The sequence below is a fragment of the Psammomys obesus genome, unplaced genomic scaffold (assembly GCF_907164565.1).
Source record: "Psammomys obesus unplaced genomic scaffold, mPsaObe1.curated_primary_1811, whole genome shotgun sequence".
NCBI classification, from domain to species: Eukaryota; Metazoa; Chordata; class Mammalia; order Rodentia; family Muridae; genus Psammomys; species Psammomys obesus.
In genome coordinates this window covers 10,454,942-10,480,357 of record NW_026585580.1, presented here as the reverse complement: position 1 = coordinate 10,480,357, position 25,416 = coordinate 10,454,942, and the positions used below count along the sequence as shown (strand labels likewise).

At 38.6% G+C, this 25,416-nt stretch overlaps 1 protein-coding gene across 4 annotated transcripts in view; it reads right to left on the bottom strand.

Annotated features, from left to right (window-relative positions):
• Khdrbs2 (KH RNA binding domain containing, signal transduction associated 2) overlaps positions 1-25,416 on the bottom strand; it is a 514,570-nt gene that overhangs the window by 203,883 nt on the left and 285,271 nt on the right. For 3 of the 4 annotated variants that reach the window (XR_008720013.1, XM_055606304.1, XM_055606285.1), the window contains exons 5-6: positions 9,501-9,628; positions 5,233-5,431 (exon numbers count right to left, since the gene is read on the bottom strand). Coding sequence is in view for 3 of the 4 variants with exons in the window: in XM_055606304.1 (XP_055462279.1) it covers positions 5,233-5,431; positions 9,501-9,628 (327 nt within the window). In the remaining variant the exon portion in view is untranslated. Of the gene's footprint in view, positions 1-3,727; positions 3,865-5,232; positions 5,432-9,500; positions 9,629-25,416 lie in introns of those variants that run through there. The other variant, XM_055606294.1, reaches the window with a different exon arrangement.

The window sequence follows — 25,416 nt, the reverse complement described above, 5'->3', positions numbered from 1 at the left end:
CCCCACAGCCCAGGCCACTCACTTCATCTCAGGCAGCCTCACTTCATCTTTCAAAACAATTGAAAAATAGTATTTTTTTTTTCCTAAATCCCAGTTTACATTCTCAGAAACTCGCAGGTGGTTTATCGTTTGTTTGTTTTGCTTTTTTTTTTTTTTTTTTTTTTTTTTTAATCACAGAGGTAAAGTTACAAAGCCTGCCTCTGTTTCTATCCTCCTATCCTCCTGTGCCGTTTCCACTGTTCCATCTAATCGGATGTTTTACTAACTTGTTCTCTCAGATTCTCTACATCTGCTATGAAGGTCCCTTTTTGTGGCTCCACATTTCACATTCATGCTACTTCTCTTCCCTCTGCTTCTCACAGTTTGCTTATTATCCCCATCTTAGTAACATGGGCAGTATCAAACATGCAATTTGTGGCATTCTGTATTCTCTTTCCTTTAATAGTCACAAAATAGGGAAGTGCGTATATATATAAAATGTTTCTAAAAATACAAGTAAGCGACTCCCATTGTTTCTGCCAAGCAGTTTATGTAGAACTGAAAAGACAAATTTTAAGAAATGCTTTCTGAAATTGGGATGTGTAAAATCTTGTTAGAAAAGATGAGGTAAAATGACCTCTGATAGTTGAGGGGGTAGGATGAGAGCCCCGCATAGCAAATCCATGCTTTCTCTCCCAGGACAGCCTTTTCAAACTCTGTGGGTGGCCATTTCTACCGCGTGGTTTCCGGAGGTATCCGGGTCTTTATAGTTGGAGATATTCATGAAGAGGGGGGAAACGGTGTTAAACACTGACTGGAACCTTCAGTCACTGCCCGGCTGAGGATGAAAGGCGGGTGGTCTCTGTGCGTGTGCAGGAGCATACCCTGCAACTGAATACAGGGTAGGGTTTGCTGTGCTCCCAAGGAGAGAGAGAACAGTCCCAGTGATAGCAGAGCCTCCTGAGACTGAAAACAACCAACTCTGAGCTTCGGTTTCCTCCCCTACCAATACAGGGAAATTAATAACCCGTTGGTAATATCATCATCGGTCTGAGTGACTTTATACACTGTGATTGGAGCCAGGTGTGCCTTCAAAAGTTTCATTTCATGTCTTCCAGTGGATTAGCCTCTGGTAGATCTGATGAGATTACTATTTTATTCTATGTGAATTTTTTCTAAAATCCAGATTTTCAGTTTTCCTAACTTACCCCAGTTAGGATGATTGGATATCTAAGCTGTGGATGTATTCCACTCTGAAGATATTTAACAAAAAGAAGCTTTAGGAAATTTGAAGTTGGGATATGTAGGAACCGCCCATATATATATATAAATTATATATATATATATCCCATATATAGAGAGAGATTTATATATATATAAATTATATATTCAGTTAACACTAATGATGATCTTAAAAGAGCAGTCTCAATTACTGTAAACGGTTTCGCTTCAGGCGAGCTGCACAGAGTGGATTTGATTACCTGCAGTATTCTGTGAGGCCCCAAAGGTAATGCTGAGGCTCAGCAGGGGAAGGGGTGTGAAGAGGGAATGGACTCCTGCTGTGATTTATAATAAAGGGAACCTTTTTTCTGAGAAATTTTATCTGAGAGTTAAGAACTCCTTTGAGAGTTTCGCCATCAGCTCAGCATGGTGCTATTATTTTGTTATTGAGACACTTAAACTTTTGTTTTTCTTACCTCTTACAGAGGAGTCACTAGTTTGAAAGTCCGGAAGAGAACAGCAGTCCCCGTGTGTAACCGCTTGTTACTACCTAAATCACCACTAGAAGCTTAGCAGACTCACCTAAAACTTTGCATGCAACCACTCAAGTAGTTTTTAACAGAAAAAAAAATTTAAATATGGTCAGTGATAGCTTTTCATATAATTTAAGAGAGAGAAAAAAACATTGTATATTTCACAGCTTTTCCTGTTATCCGTGCTGTGTTACTATAGAGATACTGGGATGCCTGTCAAGCTGATACTTTTTTTTCTGATACTTTCTAGTCTCTAAAATATAGTAGTGTTTCTCCATAAACAAAGATGAGGTGGAACGAAGATTCCTGGAAGTTTGCTAGCTCCTTGGCCCAAGCATTCCTCAAGATCTAATGACAACGACGTACTGTTATTGGATTCCTGAGCTTCCACATAGAACGTTCTCACAATGTCAACATTATATTTTAATAAAATAAGGTCAAATGCTTATTAGCTATTTAAAATCAATATGCCTGGTTAATTCACAAAATGATAAACACTTATCAATTAAATAAGTCTATAATCAAAACACCATGTTTTTTAATATGGCACTTAGCGTTTATTCAATACCTAGAGTATTATAAGCACCTGCGGATGCCTATGACTGTTTAGGAATATTCACTGTCACAGCGCATGCTGCATCTATGCAGCAGATCCATGGCTCCTGCAGGCTGAACACTTTCTCTTGGCAGGCAAGATCTCAAACTGAACTCTTGCCTTGCCCCTCCTACCCTGGTCCTCCTCATTCTAATACACAATATCCTTAGTTTAACACAATTCTTTTGTCTCCAAATTTTCATTTCATGAAGCCTTCACATAAAAACAAACAAAATAAAAATTACCCTCTACTGTGCCCACCCACACTTATCTAGTCACCAAATGTGGAAAGATGACTTTCTCGGGGGGTTTGCTCGGGTCTCCATCCTCTCTAAGCCTTTCCTCTGGCAGAAGGGGATGCTATAATGGGTCACAGTGTCTCTGCATCACTTGCTCACATATCTCAGGACACATGTTCTGGTCTCCATGAACTGGAAGGAAACAACCGTATAAAAAGTTATCTAATCTGAGCGTGTTACTTTCTCCTCAGGACCTTCAACTTGGCACCGTGACTTTAGGTTTCTTCCTCTATCATGCTCCATCTTAATTTCCTTACTAATCCTGGAGCTGACTGTTCTGCCTAGACTGCCTGGCCAGCAAGACCCACTGCTTTTAAGAAAAAGATGTGCAGCGCACACACTTGCTGTTAAGTGGGCGCTGGGGAGAAAGAGCAACACTTTACTCAGTGAAGATCCCACCCATCCTCATTTTACATTCTTGAAGGAACTGACTGAATATAAATAAAAATCCACACAACAGTGACTACACACACCAAAACTGTGCGACTCCAAACTTCTTTAAACATAAAAAATTAACCCATCTTCCAACAACTTTTAATTCACCCATGTAGTATGGACTTATTTTGCTAGTAATATGTCTCACCCAGGTAAGAAGTGTCAGATTCCTGACTAAAGTTAGTGTGAGCTTCTTTGCCTGTTGTAAATATTAGGCTCTGGTATATGAAAGACACTTCAGATGAATATATTTTGTCAGTCCTACTATGGGTGGATTTCCATATTTAATTCTCCTTCGGTCCTTAAGACATTTGTCACCGTTTACGTTAAAGTAACAACAATCTGTTTAAAATGTACCAAACAGTGGACATGGGTATCTTCTTGAGTGGAACCTATGATCACTCTATTTTAGGTTCAAGTTTTGACTAGTAATTAGTCACTGTCTAATGACTCATATGATTTAAGAGCCCAGCTCACAACAGCAATTATTCCTGAAGGGTTTAAATTTAACGGGCAATGATTTGCAGAAGCCATTGAAGAGGAGGGCATTTGTTGATGATAGAATGAACTAAATGCTTAGGCCCCGGGGTGTGCTTACCAGAGAGATTAAAGACCCACCAATGCTGTTTGCAATGTATTTATTTATTCTTATTTTCTGTGTATGTCTGCATGTATGTATAGGTACTGCATGCATGCATATCTGGTTCCCCTTGAGGTCAGAAGAGAGCATCAGGTCCCCATAGAACTGAAGTTACAGAGGGTTGTGAGATGTCACATGGTGCAAGAAATCAAACGCAGGCATCTGCAAGAGGAGCAAGTGCTCTGAGTACCAGTCCTTTTATCCAGCCCCAAGAAAAATGATTTTTTTTAATTGGAAGATGTTCTGGCTTGCAGTGTTTCCATTTACAATTTATTATAGATTCTTATGACTACGAAATCATGGGATACAGGCAGGAAATTCCTTTTTCAAGTTTCAAGTTTCACAATATAGCAGAAGTGAGCACAAAGTCTGAAGCACAATGTGACCCTTGGAATGTTGACTCTTCAAACCTAAGGTCAAGGTATACCAGAAGATACAAGACGGCTTGTAGATTCCAAGTGTTCATTCTGCACAGCATTATCCTCTGGGCAGAATAACTGCCATCGTCATGAGACCAGCTGTGTCTCCTTGTGAAAGACAACCTAGCAGGGCTTGTTAAATGTTGACATTCTCTCATAAAAGAAAGGGGAGGAAGAGCCTTTGGAAGCTCATCTGAGTATCCAGTCACCCCTCCTAGCCAGTTTTGTGCAATTCTGCTACGATTGTTTGCGGCTTTGGGGCTTGAGGGACAGGCTTGATTATACAGTCTGGAGAGGACTTGGGAAAGGGGACTCGGTTATGCAGCTCAGGGAAGCCATCATCCATACAGGATGAAGACTTTTCAGTGTGGCTGCTTTGGTGTTACCCACAGGCCTGTCAGCCACACCTCATCATGAGCTGTAATGTAATGCCCTGTGATACAGCTGTAATGAGCTGTAACTGCAATGCACTCATGTGCGCCTCTGGAGAAATTCTGGTGGAATGGAACTCTGGTTTGCCATTGGGATCTTTTAACAGTGTGGTGGTGTGGACACTGTTGAGTTCCGCCCCCAAAGAGAGAATACTGAAGACAGGGAAATGTGAGAATGGTACTTAGAGGTACTACATTTCCTGTTTATACATTTCAATTCCGGATACAATTGTTACATCTTCCAAACGGTGAACAAAGGAGTAAATCATGGAAATGTGAGGCTAGCCAGATGATTTACATTGGTGCTCATATTTACCAGCTTTCCAGCAATGTTTAAGAGGTTCCAAGTGAATGCTCTGATCATTCTATGATTCTGAGCATGCTTATAATAATTCATAATGATTTCCAATTTGGAAGCTGATCAAAGCTTTTAAAGACAGGGACACCTCACCAGGATTTGATTCTTCACACACAAGATATTAACATCAACCGCACCGCACTGATGGCATGCAATGAAAGCCGTTCTTGAGTGTTACAGGTAAATCCATGACATGATTTCTGCTGTAAATGGCATTTGGGTGCTGCAACCAGCATTGTCTCCTACATTCACGGAATGGAGTTTACCTTCGGAAACGGTAAATTTAGCTCTTCTTCACTACAGATCTCTTGGGGGTACTTACATAGTCTTCATAAGCCTCATGAGCTGGAGGAGGGGGTGCTCGGTATCCCGGTATTGCTGCCGTCCCCCGGGCTCGAGGTGTAGGGACACCTCTAGCTATTGGGGGCACTGGGAGAGCTCCACGGGTCACAGTGGTACCCCGAGGGGTGAGAACACCTCGTCCAGGTGGTGGTGGGGGGGGAAGAGCACCCCCACGGCCCCTAGGAGAAAAAGGTGACATGCAGATGAGAGACAAAAGGACAAGGTATGGAGTTCTCAGCTCACTACCTCCACACAAATCAGTCTTGCCGTAGAACAGGTAGTATATAATTTAAAAAGAGCTTTGAGTAACGTTGAAATACATTTCTTTAAATATTATGACTTAGTTCCAGTCAAAACCATGCAACATATTTTGATATTTTCTGTTTATGTACTTAAAACAAAGAGAAACAGAAGACCAAAGTCTACATTGATGTTGGCTATTATGGGACCAAGTGTGTGTGTGTGTGTGTGTGTGTGTGTGTGTGTGTGTGTGTGTGTGTAGACTAGTTCCCAAGATGGTGTTTATTGACAGTGATCTTCAATGTGGTCATATCTCAAAAAAATAAAAAAAATCAACTTAATAATGTGTGACATTCTGGCCAGAGCGCTACCACTGAGCAGTTGTAGTAGCTTAAGTCTCATGTCCCCGATTTATCAACATTCTGTCACGATCCGAGCTGGTGTAGTCACTGACATATTTTCATATAACTCCAGGGCTGCTGAATTAGTTCTCAGCAATGAGAAGGCTGATTGAATGTTCTGAACCACGGACTTAACACAAAAGCGATCTGAACAAAAGCTTGAGATCAAAGGATGCAACCATTTTTCTAACATTCTGAAACCTTTAGAAAGGATGTTTATCTAAAATCTTTGGGCAAATACATGGTTATTTCACTTTGTATTATATCTGGAAGTTGGCCTCTAGAAAGCACTGCTATCAGCAGGGACACTAAAGCTTTGAGGAAAATGATGATCTTTGGAATGCCAACAATCATAGCATTTGGCTCTGCCTTTGCGTGGAGGTGCAGGTTACAGAGTCTGCAAAGAATAGCCATCAAACTGGCTCTTTCTTCCTGGGAGAAAATGAGCTTTTAGAAGTGAAGAATAAGAATGCTGGCAAAGCTTTTATAATTCTAAGCTTATCCAGCTTAGGAGTAGAGAATTTAGTATGAAGTAAATATATAAAACACTGGAGCATTGGATGCAAAGGACCCAGAGCTGCAGTGCCAGCTTCAGGCACGATGGCTGAAAAGACAAGATTATGTTATTACAATAGCATAAAGACATCTGTTAGGTGCAATTCCCTGAGCATGTGAGTTGTTGTTTGCACGTGACATGTTTGAACACACAGTGAAGAGCTTGTAGTGATGTTTCTGGAGGCTGTAGAGTCTTTAGGAGCGGGAGCCTTACTGGAGGGATTAGTCATCTGTGCACAGGCCTTGAGGTTTACAGCCCAGCCTCATCCTGTCCACTCTTTGCTATCTGCTCTGCTGAGACCTGAGGAGCTAAGCTGTTCCTGCCACAGGCTCTGGTCGCCATGAACCATCTTCCACTGTGCCTTTCCACACAGGATGGACTGCACAGGCCTTGAGGTTTACAGCCCAGCCTCATCCTGTCCACTCTTGGCTATCTGCTCTGCTGAGACCTGCGGAGCTAAGCTGTTCTGGCCACAGGCTCTGCATTCCCTCCAGACTGTGAACCAAAATACGCCTGTCTTTCCTCAGTGAAGTTGCTTCTTGCTCACAACAAGGAGACAAGTAACTAATCCAGGCTCCAGATGCCTGACCTTCACAGGGAACATCCTCCCTGGTCTGACAACTGTTGTAAGAATTACTGCTGAGTTTAGTATTTTAATACTATCAAAATGTCCACATGTTGATAATAAATTACGTGTTCTGGTTATATCAATGAAGAATGGTAAGTAAACATTCTAATTACCTAGACCTAAAATCATAAATCTTCCTAATGACTAGTTTCTAGATTTCTAAATCTATGATGCTTTTTGCACTGCAATTACGTTATGCTGATATTGGCTCTAATTTTTCATCACATTTCTTCTCCAGTGACTCTTAGACCTCCCCTCAGCAAAACCTCATCCACGGTCTGCCTCATTCTCACTTATGTGCTCTGCCGTTTCTCCCATTCAACTTACAATATTCATCATCTATTTTAGGATACTGTCCAGGGCTAACTCCCCAGTGTAGTATTCTTTTAGTTTCTGACTTCTTCAAAGAACATTTTCTGCATTTAATCTTTACTTCATGTTCATTTCTGAACCAAATGTCATGTCTTTAGTTCTTGTTTTCAGCACTCTGTGAAGATACTCTTGGCTGAGCCCACAAAGCCCCCAGCCTACAAATTTCCTCTTACAGCTCCCATGACCCTGTGTCTCCTGAGTTATATTTAAGACTTTCTTCAACTATTATCTGGAAAATGTTTCTTTGGACTTTTATTCTTTTCTCTGCTCTGTCTCTCTGTATTTTAAGTGCTATTCATTTCTGCCAGCCTTGGGTAGAAGGATTGTCTTCATTGTCTCCCGAGCCATGATTCAGTCACTTTCTCCACTTTTTTACCACTGAACCCAGACAATTCCTCTAACTCTTATCATCACAGCAATGTCGGAGATCCTGTCTGAAAATCAGATATGATTTTACACCTCTCTTTTCAGACTCGATTATTTCTTTCTGTCAGTTCTTAATGTTGTCCACATATTCCTTCAATATCTGCTTTTTTTTTGGCAGTGTTTCTCTGTGTAGACTTGGATGTCCTGGATTTGCTTTATAGACCAGGCTAGCCTTGAACTCACAGAGATCCACCTTCCTCTGCTTCCTGAGTGCTGGGATTGCAGGTGTAATTCGGCTAATATCTGTTTTTCATAATAATATTGCTTCATTATTTATTCAATTAAGACTTTAAAATAAACATTAACCAAAGTTAAAACCGATTCAAATTTGGCAAGTATGATAGCCAAGAGAAATATTTCTTCCCTAGGGTTCCACCTAGCACCTATTCCCTATGCTAATAATAGAACAAAACCTATTACTATTATATGCTTTTAAGATTTCATAACATATAAATGAATGATTTTAAGTAGTTATAGTCTCAAAGAATATAGAAGAAATGTGTGGCTTCAGTTGGTGTATCAAATATGTAGTTAAGGTATTCCTGTTAAATTGCTACAACTGTTAAAGATGACATTTCTGAACCATAGAAATGGTAACGTTTTATGGTTCAGACCCAATGATTGATTAACCTACTTAAGATGACTTGCAAGGGTGCTGCTTCAGAATCTAATAACATCAGGATAGAAATGTAAAGGTTTTATAAAACATTAGTATCATAAAAGCATCCCCTGCAACATGTATCAATAAGCAAATGATCCCAAAAATATTGCAATGCTTACTTTTTACTCTTTGAGATGAACTATGAGTCTAGAAAAAATTCTGGTCTTTTCGTTCTTAGAATTAATTCCCCCAGAATTTTCACATTGATCTATAAATGGTTAACAGTTTGGTATATCACTTTGAAATTTAAAACCTTTTTTTTTTTCTGAGAAATGAGTAAGGTGGTAGAATTTTAAATGTAAGAACAGTGGTGTAGTCATAAAGGTCGAAATGTTTTGGTATTAATTAAAGTTGCAGAATAGTTTAGCTTTTGTGACAGATAAGATATTTTAGGGTATATCCTTTACAATTGTATGAGTCGGCTAAATAGTGAAGGAAGTGAGTGGATTACACAGGCTGTGTGTGAGGGCTGTGAGTGGTATGTGTGTGTATGTGTGATGTTTACTTGTGTGATGTTTATATGATGTAGTTATATGGCTCCTGGGTTTGCAAGTTCCAGGTGAGGATCACGAAGACACATTGTTTTCAGGCTTCTCATAAAAGAATTCATCATATAGACCAGGCTGGCATTGAATCTACATAAAACCACTTTTCTCAGTATCTTGAGTTCTGGAATTAAAGGCCCGGACTACCACACATGGCCTACCAAACTTTTGTTCCTCAGTTCCTCACTTGTAAAAACTATTTATCTCACATTAAAAAAAAATGAATTCATGTGTGCAATCTTATCAGGAGTGTTGTTGAGGCTGTTGTTTTATGTGTTTTTAAAGCATCTGGTCTTGCTTTATGGTGTGAGTATTGACGACACTGGTGAGTTTGATCTGGAATCATGACACAGAACAGAACAGCAAAGGTCTGCCATCACCATTTGTTGTTAACACACCAAGAGTGAGAACTCATGTACCTGGAAGGGGCTGTGGGAGCTATTCTGATCCCTCTGCCTCTAATACCCCGGCCACGGCCAGACTCTTCTGAGCCGTTTAAGTAAGACAACTCCCGGAGCTGTTCTTGACGGATTTCATCATTGTAGTCCTAGAAGACAAAAGCATAGTATGATGCGTTACTATGAGAAATTGAGTTCTTAGAGCCGAAACACAGACGCCACAAATAGTAAGACAAGGGCTGAGCATACCACTCAGTGAGTGAACACTTGTCTAGCATGCGAGAGGCCCCCAAATCTGTCACCAGAGTTTCAAAACAGAACAAAATAAAATAAGACAATGGCTGAGTCTAGTTCCATGCCTTGCCTCAAAGCTCTGATCCAAGTACTGAGGCTGGAGGTAAAAGAGGATGCTTGCAGAGAGTCCAGGGGCTGCCTGGGAGCCTGAATTCTATGTCAAAGTTGGCTAACTTGTTACAAAACTAACAGTACAGCCTTGTCTGTTCCCTTGACATTTATGCATAAAACCCATACAGTGATGTTGAAGAATGTGCAAATCTCTTCAAACCTCTCATTGTATGAGGAAACTAAAGATGCTTTCTTTCATCAAGAAAGTCTTCTTCAGGATTTAATTCTCCTAAATGTCATTTGAGGCTTTTTCTGAAGAAGGAAGGTATCAGTGTGTTATCAATACATCAGAGGTACCTCAGCTACAACTGTCAATATCAATATTATGGAAGATGTTATTCGCTTCGGTGAATATGTGTAGATTATGAGTGCATGCTATACAAAGAACTCCTGATTCTCAATCCAAACAGGAACAAGACCTAGAACAGGCTAGATTGTATTAGGTTCATCATAATGGTGTGTAGCACCAGGATTTGCTTCAGGAAGAGAAAGGAATCCCATCAAAGAACCTGTCCTGTAACATTTCCAAAATAAAGAACTTCCTTCTGTGCCTTATTGACTGAAAGGGAGAGTCACAATGTAAAGCAAGCTTCACAGTTACAATCATGGACTCAGGTGAAGCATATATCCTTACCCTTCAGTGTGAGTTTATCAGTCAGTAATTTTAAAATGACTAAGAAGCAGGTCTGAGTCATTAGAGAGAGATGTAACCTTTAATAAAAGGTGCAAGTTTTAATTATTTCCTTATCTAATACACACACACACACACACACACACAGAGAGAGAGAGAGAGAGAGAGAGAGAGAGAGAGAGAGAGAGAAAGTCTGTCCTAAAACTTAAAAGTTTAGTAGAGGAGAGCCAGCAGAGATGGCAATTGAAGTCCAGCCTTGAGATAAAAGTCCAGAGCATCAGCAAACAACTCCCATTTAATACAGAATAAAATGAATTCATGACTTAAGCGAAGTGAAATGAAGAAATTTCAGTCAACTGCATACCTCTGCTGTGCCATGTCTGGGGAATTCTTAATGCACAGCTTGGTCCTATGCTCCAGAAATTGTCTTGATTACAACCAAACAGGCTAATCATACTGTAGCATTTATTTTTCTGTTTTTAACAGGTTGCTTTCATGTTTACCCTCTTCAGCTCCTGATTACAGTTTATCACGTTTACCACGGCAGACAGAAGAGCTATACAGGGAAAACTGCAGCTTCTAACAAATCATATGTTGTTATTCAATTTCTGATGCCATATTCAAGTACCAACTAAATTGGAGAGAAGAACATGCCTGTTGATTCACTAGGATCAGGAAAGCAGAGCAATGCCTCTGCTACTGGAACCGAACAGCCTCCAGTTTTTTAGGAATTCCTGAACCCAAGCCATTGAAAGTTTTGTTAACCTTGATATGGCACCTTATCAGTTAGGTAAAAATATAAAGAAAGTGACTGAAAAGTGCATGAGTACTGGAACTTGAGTTCCTTGCCATTGGAAACTCTTATGTCACAAGGAGGTAAAGTATGGCTCAGCTCTTTGGAAAGGTTAGAGAACATGTGGAGAGATTGCCTCCATCTGCAATCCTTTGTGAGATACAAGAGAGGCCCTTAAGAGTTCTTGTCTCCTGGTCAAACTGATAAAGGCCAGAAACATCACCAGCGAACCTCAGAAACATATTTTTCCAGATTAAAAAAATGGTGAACTGGTCCTTGAAGCCATTAAGAATCTTGTGTCGATTGGCTCTAAAGATGCCGAGATTACAGGTGATTGGTCAGCATAGAATGTGAGAGTTGTATTTTGGCGTCATGTTTAAAAAGCCATTCTCCACTTCTCTGGATGAGGGTTCTTAGATTGACATATTATCATTTATTTCTTGGGTTAGGTGAAATCTCAGATGGAATTCAATATATCTGAATAAAATGTCTAGGTATCATAATAGCTTGAGACATTTATTGAAACTCTTTGTTCAGTGTGTGTATTCACTAGCTCAGTGGCCTTGCTGTTTTGCTGCTCTGAAGGAGTCTCTTAACATGGAGAGAATGGCAATGCTGGTTAGATGAATATTTCACACTGAAGAATATGCTTAATGTAAGGAAAACCATTATTGACAACGTACAATCAAGTTCCATATGGACTTAGCTAAAATGTTCTCTTTAAAAGATTAATCACTTTCCAGGTTTATGGTGACCAAGAGAATGGAGAAATGCGTAACTGACCAAGAACTGCAACTGCTGCTTCTGAAATACTATACCCCAAGGTCATGCTACCACGAGCTTCTCTCAGCTCCTGATGTTAAAATAAGCCTGTTCCCGGAGACACTGGATCCCTGTGTCGAAAGGACTCCTCTACGCCATTGCTGCACTGAAGTGCTATTAACTTCACCACATCAGAGAACTAGAAACTCACACTTCTCTTTCCTTTGTCTCAGATATTGTATGGAAGAGGCCTTCTTATTTCTCACAACTATTTTGATTTTGTTACAAGATCATTTTCTCTAATAAAATCCTCCCATGTTTAATTCCCTCATAGTATTCGGTTCTTCAAGGACTCAAGTGGAAATATAGAATTCTGAAAAAAAAACAAAACAAAAGAAAAAAACCCAAGTTCCTAAGATCACAGAGCTGAGAACTGTGGCAAACCCCTTTGTATTGAAGCGTGTGAAAGCTATTCACCTCAGCATATCCTGTAATGTGACTAAACTAGTCTAACTGCTATTTTTTACTTTAAAATGGGAGTAGATAGGGTTAATATTAGACTCATTACTGATAACTAAGACATGTAGTACTTTGCATTGTAACTTATTTGATACATTACTTAATGAGAGACTAGGAAAGACTCATGGAGGTTAGAAAACATGGTAACTGTTTTGAGTAAGGAAATGGAACAAATTGGTTACTACAGAAGAACCATGACAGCAGAACATAGGTTGCTTTCTGTGTGAGTGTGATGGGACGTGTGGAAAGGAATACAGACATCTATTAGCCTGCGGGTATTCAGGTAGAAATCAATGCACTTTTATTGTTTTCCTGTAAGTTATGAAATGTTTTGTTTTTTTTAATATCACAATTAGTTTTAGAAATCTATTGCTTGAAATAATAACATGTATACTCACAATGTATTTTACCCTGAATTAGATAAATTTGCTGGATGAAACAGTTTCCATGAAATGTATGAGTATTCCCTTTTGCCTCTCAGATAAAGCCCCCTCCCCCACTGTGCCATCATATGGTGCAAACAGTATTTAAAAAAAAAAGTGCTGTGAGCAGAAGGATGTTTGGATGTTCCTAGAAAGAACTAATGTGCAAGTCTGCACACTAATGTATATGCATGATTTTCCAGTTAGATACAGTCTTGTCCATCTGGTATGGTGGCATTTTGCCAAAATACAAATTGGGAAGATTATTTAACTTACATTTAAATGGCAGGTAATGGCAGGTGTTAATAGGCAACCTGGGGGTTCAGTAAGGGACCATTTTGCTGCCAAGTCCTCTCCATTAAGACTCTACAAGCTCTGGTGCCACACATTTAATACTGTGGCCATGAGCTGGTGAGATGTCTTGGTGAATAAAGGCACTTGCTGCCAAGCCTAATAACTCGAGTGATTCTGGAAATCTACATGGTGAAAAGAAAGAACCTCCTCAGGCAAGGTGCCCTCCCCCAGCAAACAGCTGTCATGGTACCAGCACCCTACAAAGAGAACTGAAGAGATACCAACATCTACAAACCATAGTAATAAGCAAGAAAGTGAAAACTGAGTATGGTAACACACGCCTGAAATTCTAGTGACTGGAAAATAAGAGAGAAGATTATGAGTTAAAGGCCATGTTTTCTTACCAAAGTAAAAACTGAACAAAATGAAAATGTCGGCTCTGAGCCAGTATCATACTTATAATTGAGCTGTAATAGGTAAGAAACGTAAAAAGTTATTAGTATACATTATTTAATAAAACAAAGAATTAGGTAGTTTCACTGAGCTAGTATAGAATGCACTTTACTCTGCCCACACTAGAAATCTGAAAATCCATTAGCAAAACAGTCAATGAAGAGTAAATTAATATTTATTAAGCATCTGCCCAATGAATGACTTTGTATAAAGTTCATATAAAAGCTTTATAATGGTATTTATCAAAGGCAACTGAATATCAGAATTTCAAAATGTATTTAACTTTGAGTCTTAGAGTGCTGTTGATGCAACTTCTGATTTTAAATGTCTTTCACCAGTTTTTCCTGATATTAAAATATCCTTAAAAGCTATGCAAAAATCACAATGTGTGCTGATAACAAAGCAGATTGAATGCATATATTACATAAGAGTATTAGAATGCCAGGTGTTCTTTCTTTCTCTCTCTCTCTCTCTCTCTCTATCTCTCTCTATCTCTATTTTCTTTATAAAATATTGGCTACTGACATATGAGTTCTGTAAAAATCCATGAAATGAGCAACAAAGCAAAAATATCTTTTGTAAGACTTTTAACTTATGATAGCCTAGCAAATCAGCTACCACCTCAGGATAGATTTAGGATACTAGAAAATTATTCATATGACTCTGGATGTCATATTTGAGCTGCTATAAATACCAAGTTCCATTTATCAAAGTAAAGTCAATGTGACTGTAAGATTGTTTATTAAACATTCTTGACAAATTCAAACAAAATCCAGCAAGGAGGAGTGCATGTAGGCACACAGTCACACTTCTAGTTAAGGAGCTATCAGCATTTCATTGCTGTAGGGAGAGAGAGAGAGAGAGAGAGCTCTTCAATGGAGTGATGCCAGAATATCACTCACATTTTACAAAGGCCCTACCCAAGATGTAGTTAGTCGACACAAGCAAGACTCCACTTTTTTAAGAGAGAGAAAAATGCAAGACTTGAAATTGGGTGGATAAGCAGGGGCCAGAGAATCTCGATAGAGAGGGTTGTTATGATATATATATATATATATATATATATATATATATATATATATATATAATATATATAAAACGAAGTTCTCAAAGAATAAATGATAACATTATTTAACTTTTTCTTGACAAGTTGTCAAGCATGAGAAGTATACTGAATTTTAAATAAAAATAGGCATATTAATTTGTACTTATAAAGCAAACTCACTTAAAATGCTTTTTACAACAACAATCCAATGGCCCCAAAAGCTTCTTAATTGAAAAATCATGGTGGAAAGCAAATCCTGATGTTCTGAAGCTTATAACTCAGTTTTGAAATTTATAGATGTTTATAAAATGTTGGCTAATCAGCCACTCTGACTATGTCTAAAACCTGCTCCACAGGAAGCAATTCATGTCTGACACTGCAAACATGAAAAACAAAACAAAACAAAACAAAACAAAACAAAATAAAAAAAAACAAACAAACATATGTCTGGGAAGTGATAGGCCTTGGTGGGAGAGGCTGCACTTACTGTTTGGATAAATGGTAACTTTGGCAAGCTGCCTTTAAGCATTATGTTTTACCCATGGATCTGTGGGTCTTTCAGCCTTGGTCACAGAAGCTTTGTTTTTTATTCAAGCAAGCAGTGAATGCAGAGATTCCTAATTAGTCAATGTGCTGAAAATAGGTAACTGTGAGGGATCAGCCTAAATGAGACATCTCTAAAAAGTCTTATCTGCAAGCCTCAGGGAACAGTCTAGAAGAGATGGGAACAGAAAGAATGTGAAGGCCAGTATGGGTGACAACATGTGATGACCCAGCCTGCCCTTGTAGGCTTAAAGGACAACTTGTAGTAAAGACAAATATGGGTCATCCCTGTTGAAGATTAAATCTGTTTCTCAAGGAATGAGCTCTGTCCCACCTGCAACATTAACTACAAATGGTTCTGTACTGTCTGTTCCAGGAAATAACCACGTGTTTGTTTCAAAAATTTGTTATAGCCATCGTACAAGCCTGCTTTAGTTTCAGAAGGTTGTTCTGACTACCTGCTTATGAGTACTTGTTACCACTGCCTGCCATCACGTCTTCGATTCAGGAGGTCTTATGACTGACTTACTCTGATTATGTTCTGATTCTGTAGTCCTTCCTATTTTACCCTCAAAATCTCCAATTTTGAATCCCCTACCCCTGAGCTATAAAAACCTTGTCTTTGTGACATCAATGCTAAAGCCCAGAACCCTGCTTTAGGGGAAGGTAGTCCATGTACATGAATAAAAGGCTTGCATTTTAAACATAATTTACTATTATATTAAAATAAAATAACACACAACATATATATATATATATATATATATATATATATATATTATACAAAAATTTAAAGGAGTACATGAAGTTTGGTGGGCCCTATATTTAGGGAGAGTTGGGTGGGGTTGACGGTGGAGATGATAACAATTAATTGTGTACATGTATGATATTAAAAAAAAATGAAGCAAGGTCTGTCTATGTAGCCTTGGCTGTCCTGGCACACACTAGGTAGACCAGGCTGGCCTTGAACTCACAGAGATTCACTTACCTCTGGCTCATAGATGCTAAGATTAAAGGTGTGCACCACCATGCCAGACATGTAAAAATTTTAAAGTATAGATAAAAAATAAACTGTTGCTAATATATATATTTGTTAATATATATTGCTAATATATATATGTTAATATATATATACACATACCTCTGGCTCATAGTATATATATATATATATATATATATATATATAGAGAGAGAGAGAGAGAGAGAGAGAGAGAGAGAGAGAGGCAATGTCTATATATTCCAGGCTGCCTTCAAACTCATTGTGGGAGGGAGAGAATTTCTGATCTTCCTTCCTCCACCTCTGTTGTGCTGAGCTTACAGGAGTGCCTCCATGACTGGCTTAGGATATGCTGGGGATCTGTGCATGCCAGGCAAGACTTTATCAACTCAGCTACTACCCTTATATTCTTTAAGTTATTGATATTTATATAATCAATGTTGTATTTCTAAGGACAGAAAACTAACATTCACAAATCACTTGTTAGTCATCTAAGTTACTTGTAAAGTTGTTTTACAAATCTAACAAACTTTCAATATATTTCAATACATTTTATCCCTACTTAGAATATGGATATAAATCTCTATTTGTAAAACAATATTAGATGAATTATCAGTTTCTGTCTAAGCACTACAAAGGACTTTATAAGCAACAGAATTATTAATGCAAGCAGGGATTTGATTATTTCAAGCAGTTAGAGAATTAAGGCAGACTAAATGAAAGAACACATCATGATTTCAAAAGAAAAGATGCATAGTTGGAAAATTTATAAAAGCATATCTGACACGGAACTGTTAAAAATCCAGTGAGAAAAAGAAATAAGCCTTTAGGAAAGGTGTAGCAGGCTGGATAGGGCACTTCAACGAAGAAGATGTACAAGTGGGAAATGAGCCTCTAAAAAGATATTTGACAACATACACTTCTAGGGAGTTGTTAATTAAGGCAATGCTATGCCACTGTATGGCTACTGAAATCTGAAAACTCTATGATCTTATAATAGCAGTCCATGGAACAACAGGAAAGTGTTCCTGATGGTGGCTGAAACCAGCTAAGCCACTTTGCATTATGATTTGATAGTTTCTTATATAGCTGAACATATTCTACCCTTAAGTGGAGGAATCAGACCTTTTTTTTTTTTGAGTGTGTGAAGCAAGTAAAAGACTTGCAGTTACACATTAACCTACACAGTTAATGTTCTAAATTTTCAGATTATAATCCATAATGATTCTTTTCATTTTACTCATGTATTTAATAATATTCTGTACATTACACACCTTTCCACATATTTTAACTGATACACACACATAAAGAATCCTTAATTAAATACTATTCAGCAATTAAAAACAAGGAAATCATGAAATTTCCAGGCAAATGGTGGGAATTAGAAAAGATCATCCTGAGTGAGGTATCCCAGAAACACAAAGACACACATAGTATATACTCACTTATAAGACATACAATATGGGATAGATATACTAAAATCTGTACTCCTAAAGAAGCTAAACAAGAAGGAAGACTCTGGTTAAGATGATCAATCCTCATTCAGAAAGGCAAATCGTATAGACATTGGAAGAGGGAGAAAACAAGGACATGGACAAGAACCTACCACAGAGGGATTCTGAAAGACTTTACCCAGCAAGGTATCGAAGAAGATGCTGAGATTCATAGCCAAACTTTGGGCAGAGTGCAGGGAATCTTAGGAAAGAAGGGGGAGATAGTAAGACTTGGAGAGGACAGGAGCTCCACAGGGAGAGCAACAGAACCAAAGTATCTGAGCCCAAGGGTCTTTTCTGAGGCCAATACTCCAACCAACGACCATGCATGGATATAAGCTAGAACCCCTGCACAGATGTAGCCCATGACAGCTCAGTGCCCAAGTGGGTACCCTAGTAATGGGAACAGGGACTGTCTCTGACATGTACTCATTGGCTGGCTCTTTGATCACCTCCCCCTAAGGTGGGAGCAGCCTTACCAGGCAACAGAGGAAGACAATGCAGCCACTCCTGATGAGACCTGATAGGCTAGGGTCAGATGGAAAGGGAAGAGGACCTTGCCTATCAGTGGACTTGGATAGGGGCATGGGAGGAGAAGAGGAAGGGAAGGTGGGATTGCGAGGGAATGAGGGAGGGGGCTATAGCCGGGATACAAAGTGAATCAATTGTAATAAATAAAAATTCTTATTTTAGAATATAGTTTTATGTACGATGTATTCTTCTGCTCCCGGATCTTGGAAGATGAAAGAAAGTGGGTCATCAGTTCCAGTGAAGCTTGCATTATACAGTAATGGGGGCTTTGTGGAGGGCGCATGTGCTGCAGAACTACATTTTGGTATGAAAGAAGTAACAAAACATAATTTATGATAGAAAGTGTATTTATGGCTAAAAATTAAATTTTGTGTTGTTTTGGGATGATTGTGTGACTACATGATTTCTTTATTTCTCTTGTTTTAATTGATACCCTTGTTTTGTTTTTCTCATGTCACATAACCGATTGAAGCAAACAACACATGTTGCCACTTCACCCAAAAGCAGTGTTTTAACTCTGCCCTTCTTGAGGGCTCAGTGGGCCACTAGGATACCCTTGTTTATTAAAGATCGACTGTAAGCGCCATGGTAATAAAATGTTAAAATAAATAAGTAAGAATTATTAGAAAATGCTGTATTTTAACAATGACATAAAAATGTAGACTGGAAACAAGAAAAAAAAATGCCTTTCTCTGAAGCTAGTTGACAAAGAACAAAGCTTGGTGAGGAAGCATGCTTTTAGCTAGAGAGAATTTGTAGGGCTGTGTGCTCTTGTATGGCTGTTAACACCACTCCTGAATGGCTGTCAAGATCAACAAAAACAGGTTGTGATGCAGTGCCTACGTGAGAAGGCGTGGAGCACATTAGAGAGGTAGAGAGAGGAACCCAGACATTATCACACCCCACGTCTGTGTGTGCTTGTGCAACTTCAACATCTACTGGACAATTCCTTCAGCCAATGGTAGTGCTGAGTTCTATATGGTTGGTACAGTTCTTTTTATATAAATCAGACGATGTGGTTTATAAACTTACATATGCAAAATAAAGATACCTTACGTGTTTTATATATATCCAGGACTTATTTATTTTCAGAGTATTTCAGGATGTTATTATTTTGACTACTCCTGACAATGAAGTTAAGGGGTAATGACAGTTTCTGAGCCCCAGGGGCATTTGCTGTTCTGTGGATACCAGACACACTCTGTTATAACACCCAGTTACTCATTGAATTTTCACAAGTTCAAAGTTACATGTTAAAACAAACATGCCTAATAGACTCCCATGAAACCATATTGAAGGCTAATCCATAGTATAACAGTATTGTGAGGTAGACACTTTGGAGGTCATTAATGTGTGGGGATTATTGTTCTTATTACTAAGAAGGACACACTTCTCTCCCTCTTGTTTTTTTATTTGTTTGTTTGTTTTGTTTTGTTTTGCATTTACCGAGAAAAAAGCCTGAGAGAACACAGCAAGGAAAAGAAACCCACAAAGCCCAACTGTACAAACAAGTAATGTTTTCAATTTGTGTAGTCTACAGCATTGGTTTAGAGCATCCCAAACTAGTAGAGAATATAACAAATGGTCTTCTTGAATGGAATGGTTGAGGTGTCTTATTATTTCATTACTTATAAGAAATATAACTTTCAGGGGACAGGAGATCCATAAGAAGAGCAACAAAACCAAAAAAAATTTGGGCATAAGGGTCTTTTCTGAGACTGATACTCCAACCAAGAACCATGCATGAAGATAACCTAAAACCCCCGCACAAATGTAGGCCATGGTAGCTGAGTTGCTAAGTGGGTTCCCTAGTAGGGAGAACAGGGACTCTCTCTGACATGAACTCAGTGGTGGGCTCTTTGAACACCTACCCCTGAGGGGGGAGAAACCTTACCAGGCCAGAGAAGAGGACAATGCAGCCAGTCCTGATGAGATCTAATAGACTAGGTTCAGAGGGAACGGGAGAAGGACCTCCCCTATCAGTGGACTAGGGAAAGCATGGGAGGAGATGAGGGAAGGAGGGTGGGTTTGGGAGGAGATGAGGGAGGGGGCCACAGCCAGGATGCATATTGAATAAACTGTAATAAATGATAATAATTATTTAAAAAAAGTGTGTTGTAAAAAAAAGAAAATTAACTTGCAAAAAGTATAATTTTAGGGACATTACATTATAAAATTTTAAAATATTACTATTCACATATTGATTATCATAGCTGTTTTTTAACATCTATGATCCAAAATCAAAAGTATGAATCACTTTGTTTATTCCTCATTTCTTACCTCGAATAACATTTTATTACAATAACTAGTAAAATTTATTCATCTCAGAATATTAGTCTTCTCAAAGTCAACTCTAATCTTTGAGTATTTTTGAGTTACTAATACCCCTTGTTTATTCACAATCATTGAAAAAAAGAAAAATATATCTAGAGGTAAATACCCAGTCAACACTAATCATCACATTTTAAACTAGTATTTATTAATGAAGAAGTGTTTATTACATGCTTATTGCAGACAGATATATAATCCATTCCAAATTGTTTGATGAAGTTAATCATGCCAATCTGTAGGTTTTCTCAGATTTCTCATTTATGAATAAAAGGCTGTGTATCTTCAGCTGTGATATGAGTGTGTTCTCTGTATTGGCTCTATTTCTGGTTGCTTTCATATCTGACAAAAGAAAGATTCATTTCACTTATAGCTTGAACTGCTGTCAATCATGGCAGAGGGAAGTATGGAGGCAGCGGTGTGTTTGGTCACATGGTACCCACAATCAAAAAGCAAAAGGATGAATTCTAGTCCCCAGCTAGCTTTGTCCTTTTCTTCTGTCTTGGATAGAAGCTCTAGAGTCTTTCCATCTCAATTAACTTCATTTAAAAAAATCCCTTACAGATGACTCTATAGGTTTGCTTGTTATTGATTCTAAACTCCAGAGAGATGAACCTTGAGGTAAATCAGCACTTCTCCCATAAACCTCTTGTTTAATCTTAATCACGAATGTGATAGTATTAAGAACAGAAGCCTTTAACAGCTGATTAAATAATGGGAAGCTTTCTTTCTTGGCAGGATTAAGACCTTTAAAAGAGGGCTTGAGAGGGTGGATTCATTCTTTTGCATCTCTCCCTCCATGTGAAGAGAGCCTTTTATCCTTATTAGAGGCAGCTGATTAGAAAGAGTTAACTCTTTTTGTTTTAATTTTTTTTTTCTATAACAGCAGCACAAATAACTAAGACATTTCCTTCAGTCTAGCATCAAATGCCTTGGCTTGTCTATTTGTAAAGGTAATGAAAAATCCTGCCTACAAGAAGTGCAGGGATAAAGAGGGAACAAAGATTGAGGGGAAAGTCCAGCCAATAATTGGCCCAACCTGAGACCCACCTCACGGTAGAGAGCCAGCCCCTGACACTATTAATGATGCTCTGCTATGTTTGCAGACAGGAGCCTAACATGACTGTCCTCTGGGAGGCTCCAGCCAGCAGTGGATGGAGACAGATGCTGGGGCTTGCAGCCAAGCATTGGACGGAGCTCCGCGTGATCCTTTGGAAGTGTTGAAGGAAAGACAGAAGGACCTGCAGGGGACAGGGACCTCACAAGAAGACCAACAGCGACAACTAACCCAGTCCCAGGGGCCTTATAGAGACAGAGACATCAACTAAGGTGCATACATGATCTGGACCTAGGCCCCCTACACATATGTGGCCAAGGGGCAGCTTGGTCTTCATATGGGGCACCTGGGTGTGGAGGGGGCTGTTTCTAACATGCACTGGATTATCTGCTTATGGATCCCTTCCCCCTGGCAGTGCTGCCTTGCCTGGCATCTGGGGATGAAGATGTGTTCAATCCTGCTGTGACTTGATGTGATGGTGAGGTGGGTGTAGGGGTAGGGTGGCTCTCCTTTTCTGGAGGAAAAAGGAGAAGGGAGGGTGAAAGAAAGAGGAAGAGGAAATGGGAGGAGAGGAAGGAGGGGGCGAACCTTGGGATGTAATGTAAATAAACTGAAATAAAAAATAAATAATTAAAAAAAAAAGAACAGAGGAACTAGGACAGGGTCAGACCTGATCTAGGGAGTAATAAGCCTGTAACCGCAGAAACACAGAAAACTAAGGTGGGAATGGGGTTGAGGAGGTAGAGGGATGGGAGTTGCAACTTCAAGGCTACAGAGCAAATTCAAGACAGTCTAGGCAATTTGATGAGGCCATATTTGAAAATTTTAAATTATGTTGACAAAAGATATGGGTCAGTGTCAAAGCCCTTGGTCATCATGGTTTAATGCCTGAGTTCATTCGTAGCATCATATTAAATAAAATGAATGGACATGTAAACAGCCAACAGCCAGGTTCTCATGACTGGCTATTCTTACAAGAAATACTCAACAAATAATTTCTAGTCGGTGGTTGGCTCTTAGAATGTGTTGGCTCATGACTATGCATTCAATACCTCCCGGAAGAAAAGGTTAATCTGTGAGTTGTCTGGAGCAGGCTAAAAGCTGTTGGAAAGTTTTCTTTGCTTTCAATTTCAAACTTCCTAACACATTCTGAACTCACAAATAATTCAAAATTGACATGGCATTTTTCTACTCAGCTTGATTGATAAAAATAATCTGTTATTAATTGTTTGCTTCAAAAACAGCTTCTTTTATTATTTAGAACAAATACTCTAATTTTACTAAATAACATGAGTTAATGACTAATTAAATCAAAATATTATTTTCAACAAAATATTTTATATGTATTTATAAAATGTAATAGAAATATAGAAGCATTTTTCCTAAGAAACCATGCATTCTCACTGAAAATAAGTTTAAGCAAATAACACCTGGCTCCTTATATGGTATTATTTAATGGCAATTAAATACCAATAACTTAGAATTTATAATGGAGATCTATGTATATTTGAATATCATTAATGGAATTATCAGATAACCTGACTTTTCAGAGTGGATCGGTATTTTAGAAAGGTTTTCTAACAGAGAAAAAAAGTGAGAAAAGTCCTATTTAAAGGTGCTATTGAAAGCTAAGGATCATAATTTCTACCAACAATTTATGTCCTTGTGAAGCTTGCCTCGAGAAGCTACACAGACACAGACAGACAGACAGACAGATACACACACACCATATACATCCCCTCCCACCCCACATAAACATACTATGTTACCTGAAACTTCAAACAGTAGTCTCTGAAGTTATTTTAAAAGTTTTATCATTCGCTTATTTGGTCCTAAAAACAGTTTCATGGTTATGGGAGATTGCTGTACAATAGGCAGTTCTCTAATTTAACCATACGAGAGGCCTCAAATGGGCACACGCCATTGCCTTTGGAGCATGCCATTTTACAGTACATACTTTGTACCATCTCTTCCGTAGGTTCCACGGGAGCATGTCCTGTGAGAGCGATCTAACTTAATAGATATAATTCCTCTTTGATAAAAATGTTGCTGCCCACATAGTATATATCTTCTTGCTGAACTGTAGACTTAATGAAAACTTGGTTAAGACTACTATAATGTATATTAAACTAAAAGAAATCAAAGTTCAGGTTGACAAAGGCTGTGTCGTCATCATCAATGAATAGACCATGCCATTGGATTTTCATACTGAAGGGAAAGGAAGAATTCAAGAATTCTGTGAGACATATCAGAGAAAAGTAAACTATTGAGGGTTAGCAGTGAGGTAAAAACAGATGCACCGGGGACTGAGGACACTGTGGAACGCTCATCCTATCCAGCCGTTCTAAGGAAACTGTAGAGAGAGCCTAAGTTCCTCATTGCTGCACACTGCCCTTCTAACAACAGCACTCAATTTCTTTAATTCTCTCCCTAGGGGTGCTCTGTACCTCTAGATCTGTACTGTATGTAAAATACAGCAACAAACAGGGTTGTAATACTTGTATGACTCTTTCATTTAAAAGACTATTCTCTATTTATCTATATCTACTTTATCATCTATCCATCTATGTATCATCTATCTATCTCTATCATCTATCTATAGCTATCTAAAATATATATTATATAAATTATATATATTACTTTTAAGAGAACTTAGAATTAAGGATCCCACGGGCTTAGGTTTTGGCACATTATTTAAAGAGAAGGGGACAAGTGAATTTTTAAAAAAATATTTATTTTGCTTTGATAATTTCATATATGAGTAGTTTATTTACATCATCTTCCTTCCTCTCTCCTCTCCCTTTAACTTCTGTATCTCTCCCGACTTTCTCCCAGATTCATGGCCTCTTATTCTTTCACTATTATTGATATATGTAAGCACACACATATGCACATACACGCATACTTATAGAAACACTACACACACAGACTCCGACATACACATACACACACACACACACACACACACACACACACCTTATTGAGTCCATTCAGTCTTACTTGCATGCATATTTGTTCATGGCTGACCACTTAGGACTGACTGAATAACCTATCAGGGAACTCATCTATGGAGAAAACTGACTCTCTTTTTCAGTAGTCATTAATTCTCTGTAGTCCTTCAGTTAGCATTGCGGTTTTGTGAAATTTCCACCACATTGCGTGTCAACCGATATAGGTTTTATGTGGGTCTTATTCAGTCAACTCTATTGTTGAGATTTCATGGATGTAGCTTTCCTATCATATCTAGAAGGCAAAACAAGTCTCCTGGCCCTGTTCCTCTGAGAATCTTTCTGCTTCTTCTTCCTTAATGTTTTCTGAGGCTTGGTTATAGGGTTGTTTTCGCAGGTACCAACAGAGGTCGGGCACCCCATAGTCAGTTGTTTTCTGCATTTTGACTAATTATGAACTTTTGGAATAGTCTCTGATGCAAAAAGAAACTTCTTTGATGAGGGCTGAAAGCTACACTTATCTGTGCGCATAAGTATTCTAAAAATAGGCATTATATTGGTTAACAAAATGGCAAGTAAGAAGTTCTCTCGGGTCTATGCCCTCTCCAGCGATGGATATTTGACTAGTTTATAATACCGGTCGTGAATTCCATTTTATTGATCATGACGTAAGTCCAATTAGACAGCTGTCTCCAAGGTGAAATGCTGCAGTTGCA